This window comes from Gossypium hirsutum, chromosome D01 (assembly GCF_007990345.1).
Source record: "Gossypium hirsutum isolate 1008001.06 chromosome D01, Gossypium_hirsutum_v2.1, whole genome shotgun sequence".
Lineage (NCBI taxonomy): Eukaryota > Viridiplantae > Streptophyta > Magnoliopsida > Malvales > Malvaceae > Gossypium > Gossypium hirsutum.
In genome coordinates, this window is record NC_053437.1 from 19,274,495 (window position 1) to 19,280,866 (window position 6,372).

Consider the following 6,372-nt stretch of genomic DNA (forward strand, 5'->3'; position numbering starts at 1 on the left):
TATAGATTATGAAATTAGGATTATGGATTAGGGATTTTGGTTTAAGGGTTGTGATTTAGGGGTTAGGGGTTAGGGGTTAGGGGTTAGAGATTAAGAGTTAGTGATTTAGGGTTTATGAATTCGATGTTAGGTTAGGGTTTAAGGTTTAGATTAATTAGTGTATTTTAATTTATATTAAATAAGGTTTAGGGGTTAGGAATTTGGGTTAGGGTTTAGGGTTTAGATTAATTTGTGTTTTTTAATTTATATATTAAATAAGGTTTAGGGGTTAGTAGTTAGGGGTTAGGGGTTAGAGGTTAAGAGTTAGTGATTTAATGTTTAAAGATTTGGGGTCAGGTTAGGGTTTAAGGTTTAGATTAATTAGTATTTTTTAATTTATATATTAATTAAGTTCTTATATAATTGTAAAATAGGGGTTAGGGGTTAGGAGTTAGAGGTTATGGGTTTATGTTTTATGATTTAAGGTTTAGGAGATAGGGGTTAGGGGTTTAGGGTTTAGATTAACATTATGATTATAGTTTAAATTATTTAAGAGATAATAGATAAACTTTATATATATTAAATGGGTTAGGATTTAAGGTTTACTTGAGATTTATTAAATAATAAAATTTTATACAATCTTTTATATTTAAAAATATTTAATCTAAACAATTAATTGATATATTTAAATATTAAATTATAAAAAATTGATAAAAAAAGTAATAGATAGATACGGATAAATAACTATCTATTTTGGATAGGACCAAATTAGAACAAATAAAAATGAAATACAAAAACAAAAAATTATAATTTTATCTAATTCTTTTAAATTTAAAAAATTATTTATTTAAAATTTATTTGAAAGATATAATCAAAAACGCCTCAAAAGATAGGAAATAGCGGTGCACAAAAAAAGAGCAATAGTGGCGTTTTTCTTCCAAACGCCAGTAATACTTTTGCAAAATGACGTCGTTTTGTGTTTATATTTTTTTTATCCCAAAATTCCAAATGAATTATATTTTCCCCCTTCTTTTTCCCAAAATCGATTCCATTTATTTTCCCCCCAATTTCTCCCCTACCCCGATTCCCTTTATCTTTCCCCCCAATTTCCCCAAATTGGCAGCCCTCTGCATCTCCTCAAAGGGTACAGATTCATGGAGACCTTACAAGAGTTTTTCAACCAAATCCAAACCCTATACTGCGTCTCTCCCAATTTCTTCTTCACTTTGAGGTTTTCTTGCAAGAGTTTATAGAGAGGTGAGACCAAGTAATTTTGGGTTACAACAGAGAAACCAAAGTAACGAAAAAGGTGGATATAGATGGGATCTTGGGTAACCGAGATTCGAAGCCAGGCAAACCAAGCATACCCAGGAGACGAAAATGGGTTAAAAGAAGAGAAACATGGCTGGTTATACTTGGTGTCATCCTCCATGCCGTTTACATGTTAAGCATTTTCGACATCTACTTCAAGACCCCCATTGTTCATGGCATGGATCTTGTCTCCCCTCGCTTCTCTCCTTCTGCTAAACGCCTTGTTCTTCTTGTTGGTAAACCCACCTTTCTTCTCTTTTTAGGGTTCAACCCCTTTGATTTTGTTGAATAGGATTGATAGTGAAAAATGGCTTGTTGAGTTTGATGCGAATCTGACGATTCAGCTAAATAGAAATAAAGAACCTTTTGGGTATGTTAGTTATTTACTTATTTTAGCTTTATATTAAAAGGCTAAGTTTTTTATATGAAAAATGGAGAACTCGATGATGGGCTGTTCATGATTATTGTGGTGCATCTACAGTTTAATGTTTGAAACATTTCATTTCCTGAAATGATTACTCATTTTTTAATGTTTAGTGTAATTACTAATTGCTACGTCTTGGTAAAACCATATCATTGCAGTGGATGGTTTACGTGCTGATAAATTTTTCGAGCCAGATTTGGAAGGGAATTTCAGAGCACCCTTTTTAAGAAATGTGATTAAGAATCAATCAAGGTCGCTGGGGAGTATCTCATGTTCGGCCTCCAACGGAGTCAAGGCCTGGACATGTTGCTATAATTGCTCGATTATAAGGACTGGTATGCCAAATTTATTCTGGATTATTTAGACGCCCACGTGGAATGTATTTCAGTGCAAAGGATAAAGGAGAGATGATGTCTATGATATATAATTGGCCTGCTCAAAAGGTAAGTTTGTGCATGTTATGAATTATTGCTTACTGCACATTTTGAGTATATGTCTGTGAATCATTGCAAGATGGCGGTAGCTAATACCTATATAACATTTTGAGTTTCCTCAACTCCTAACAGCTCTTTGATATTCGCTTGCAAAATTTTAAAAACCATGAATGATTTTGTGAATTACAAATTTTAAAATTTTCTCTCTTAGAAAAAAAATATTAAAATTAAAATAACTAATAACTTAAACATTCAGAAAAACATGATTTCTCTCTCTCTCAAGTAATCACCTCTAGATTATGGAATAAAAGTTAAGAAAGGAAACAAAAGTAATTAATGCTAATTTCGATAACACATATAAAGAAGTTATTTACATGCAAAATAACATTAAAAAGAAAAAACTCATTGAGGCGGCACCACCACCGGATGTTATAGCTGCATTCGAGAAGTACGCCGAAGGTGGGCCTCAAATGACGGCGGAGCAGTTGCATAGGTTCTTGGTGGATGCGCAGGGGCAAGGCGGTGCGAAGGTCTCCAACGCGGAGGAGATTCTGCTGCAGGGTCTGCAGAAACGACACCATATGGCGAAGTTCAGAAAACACAAGCACTGACCCTCGATGATTTCCATCATTACTTGTTTTCTGCAAATCTAAATCTACCAATTGATAATAAGGTGACCCGTTTCTTATTTTCGATGATTTGGTTTTTTCATCTGTCCTATTTTGTTATTTATTTTTTTTCATTATTTTTATGTTCTTTTAGATAAGCTTTTTTTTTCATTATTTAATTCTTTTTGCATTTGTTGATTATAGTTTCATTGTTATAATCGGTGTTTTGCATTTTGTTGGATGCATATGGCATTTGAACAATTTGTTGGATAATTTTTATTTTTTGCAATTTTCTTTGGCTTGTTACTGCAAATCAAATAGATTCTTTTTATAGGCAGGCAGTGGTAGAAATTCAAGTGTTGTGCATTGGTATTAAGTACTATGTTTGGTGTTTCAATTTTCTATATTTTCGGATTGGTTGACACCAATCACTTGGATACATGCAGGCTTCTTTGGCGTTTACAAGCCTGGTCATTGCAGCTATTCCTACACTGTTTGTAAGTGTTCTGACATCATATTTGTAACTTTTGTCGTAGTTTTTATATGCTAATTAACAGTGATGAGTTAGTTCAAGGTTGTTCATGGGGATTTTGTCGCATGCCTACTATATACTTGATATTTTAAACTACCCCTTATGCGATAATTAGGAAGTCTATGTCAGCCTCAATCAAATAAAGGAATGTTTCAGTTGAGATAAGGTTTTTAGATTCGATACAATGATTAGGTCTAGTTTGCATTTACAATAAATATCGTTTGGTTGCACGATTTGTATCCTATTTCTGACTGATTTTTTTCCCTCATCATTTTGTTTGCATTGTCTATCCAACCAGCACTTGTTTATGTTATTTATGGTGAATAATTTCTGTTTGGGTTGAGGGTATATTGTTTAGACATATAGGCTGCTGAATATGCTGAAATACCTTGGTTAATTCAAAATGTGATTATTTGTTCTTTTATGGGTCGCTAGTTAATACTTTAACCTTAACATACTTTGAATGTTCAAAGTAGCGATGTTTAGTTGTCTTCCTGTTCATGGCTGTTGTATTTGTATAGTTCTTCCAGATAATGTTAAATAAATTTAGTGACATCAAGAACTGGTCATTTTGATATAAGCTGGCTGCAAGTTTATGCCTTTGTATGTGTTCCAGTAAAAATTGGACAAAAATGTATGACCCGATTCATTACTGCTCTATAAAATGACAAAATAATATTTACAATTTTACAAAATATAAAATTATAACTTAGTTTTCTAACAATATTTTGTAAATAGAAAATATAAAATGTATGACCCGATTCAATAATGTAGAAATTTGGTTGGTAGATTTTTTACAATTTTTCAATTAGATATATGCTAATGTATTTCCAAGTAACTTTCTCTAATATGTAATGACAAAAATGGAAGCAATATCGTTAGATATATGCTATTTTTGCCTTTGAAGCCTAACATGTGATCACAAATATCTAATCCAAAGATTTTGAAATGCATGATGGTATCTATTCTTCCACTTCTTGGATTTTCTCATTTTTTATTCGATTTATTACTTTAAAAATATAAGAGATGTGATGAAATGCATTTTGTAGTTGTCCTTGTTTATAAAAGTTTGTAATGCCTTATACATGTTGGAAAGGATCAGGTTAATTCTCACATGCTTGTTATAGTCAAGTACCTTTTTCATTCTCTTCTTAATTTGACACCCATCTCTTAATATGTTAATCATAAATGGTAATTGTAAATTGTGTGAAGTTCAAATTACTAATTAGTAATTGGCCTTTGTATGTGAACTGTCCTTTCGGATCTGCACTTTATTGTATGTTTAAATATTATAGACGTTCAAATTACTAATTAGTAATTGGCCTTAGTATGTTCAAATTACTATAGACGTCAGGTGGTCATATTCATTTTCTTTGATATTTTGTTTTGCTTTTCCAGTATTTTTCCTCTTTATTTTGATTTTAATTTTTTTTTCATATTTGAAGAATCTTCGATTGTTTTCTATATACTCATTTCTTGATCGGAGTTTGGCTTTAATTTATGCCAGTTTGAATGTCCCAGCAGTACTGTGGCTTGTGGTTTTTCATAATTTTATTGTTATAACTCTTCTTCTAATTTCTTTAAAAAATAAAAGAAATGTATAGTATATTTTAGTCACTGATATTTTGTTTGAAAATTTATCTAATCTCCTTTGTACTTAAGTTTCTTTACTATGCTGCTATGTTTTATTTGGTACTCAATAAAAACCCTAGATAGTTGGCTATGAATTTTCCTGCTTTTTTTTTCTCAGCATCTAAAAGTATAGTTCTTTTTTTTTATCATTTATTTTAAGTGAACGATTGTAGTAGAAGATCTCATGGGAACTTAGTTTAATTGATGAATGCTACTGTGGTATAGCAACAGAAATTGTGAGAGCGAAGGAGGGGGAAAGAAGATGAAAGCAAAAAGGGAACTTGGTGATAGTGTAGACGGGGAACGGGATTTAAAATGGCAGAGGGTTGTGGATTCACCATCTTCACCTCTTGAAGAGTCACTTGTGCCTTATAATGATGATGAAGATGATGAAAGGAGAGCATTGAATCACATAGGCAGCAGAGAAGATGGTCACAGAGTTGAAAGTGAAGAAGAAGATGATGAAGATGAAGATGATCCATATCCCTGAAGTTGATTACTGTACATTATGAACTTGTGCATTTTTTTTTTGCAATCAATTAGTTGCACTATTTGAACTTGTAATTTTGCAATTTGAATATTAACATGATTTTTCAATATTTTGATTAAAAAAATTAATTTATTATATGATTAAATATTATCTTTTTCACTAAAAGTATATATTTAATACTAATTAATTTTTTATATCAATAATGTTTGATTTTAATATTTAATAGTACTTTTAGCGGCGTTTGTAATCAAAGCATCGCTAAAGGTCTTGAGCTATAGCGGCGTTTGTGGGAAAAACGTCGCTATAGGTCTGGGTCTTTAGCGGCATTTATGAAAAAAGCGCCGCTAAAGGTCCTGGTCTTTAGCGGCACTTGTGGGAAAATCGTCGCTAAAGGTCTTGGTCTTTAGCGGCGTTTGTGGGAAAAGCGTCACTATATGTGTTGGTCTTTAGCGGCGTTTATGGGAAAAGTGCCGCTAAAGGTCCTGGTCTTTAGCGGCGTTTGTGGGAAAAGCGCCGCTAAAGTTAGTGACGTGGTCTTTAGCGGCGTTTTTTCCGGCGCTTCTCAAAGCGCCGCTAAAGGCTTAAAAAAGCGCTGCTAAAAGCCTGTTTTGGTGTAGTGATCTGTCTATGAAAAGTTTCAAAATTGTCATTCAACTATTCAAATTTGTCTTTTTTTTTTGTTACATATAACAAAATTCAAGATAATTGGGTAACAAAAAAAGTACTAATAGTTAAGTGATCATTTTGTAAGTTTTTATAATTCGATAGCCAAAAAAATCATAGTTAAGTGACTGCTAATGTAATTTAATCTAAATATGAAAATATGAAAAATAATTACTATATTTTATGTATATTATATTTTATAAAAAAACTTATTTGACATAATTATATGCTATTTTTAAATAGATTATCTATCTAGTCAAAGTACATCTTAAATAAATTCATTAGCATTCATTAGGTGA

The 6,372-nt window shown here is 31.8% G+C and overlaps 1 protein-coding gene across 2 annotated transcripts; it reads left to right on the forward strand.

Annotated features, from left to right (window-relative positions):
- The first annotated feature begins 994 nt into the window (after nt 1–994).
- Nucleotides 995–5,555, forward strand: LOC107922585 (uncharacterized). Of its 2 annotated transcripts, XR_001691346.2 has the most exons (4): nt 995–1,526; nt 1,873–2,821; nt 3,203–3,253; nt 5,146–5,555. XR_001691346.2 is itself a non-coding variant. In XM_041087258.1 (3 exons), exons 2-3 carry the CDS (start codon nt 3,138–3,140, stop codon nt 5,408–5,410), a joined length of 381 nt encoding a protein of 126 aa, XP_040943192.1. In that variant the 5' UTR covers nt 1,020–1,526; nt 1,873–3,137; the 3' UTR covers nt 5,411–5,555. The 2 variants fall into 2 exon arrangements, 1 of the variants encoding a protein (XP_040943192.1); XM_041087258.1 differs by having other exon boundaries at nt 1,020–1,526; nt 1,873–3,253.
- The last annotated feature ends 817 nt before the right edge of the window (nt 5,556–6,372 follow it).

What these genes read in the sequence shown, in the direction of transcription:
- LOC107922585 (XM_041087258.1), top strand. Translation starts at nt 3,138, where the DNA reads ATGTTTGGTGTTTCAATTTTCTATATTTTCGGATTGGTTGACACCAAT. An exon ending in CAGCTATTCCTACACTGTTT is followed by an intron (nt 3,254 to 5,145) that starts GTAAGTGTTCTG and finishes ACTGTGGTATAG; the next exon opens with CAACAGAAATTGTGAGAGCG.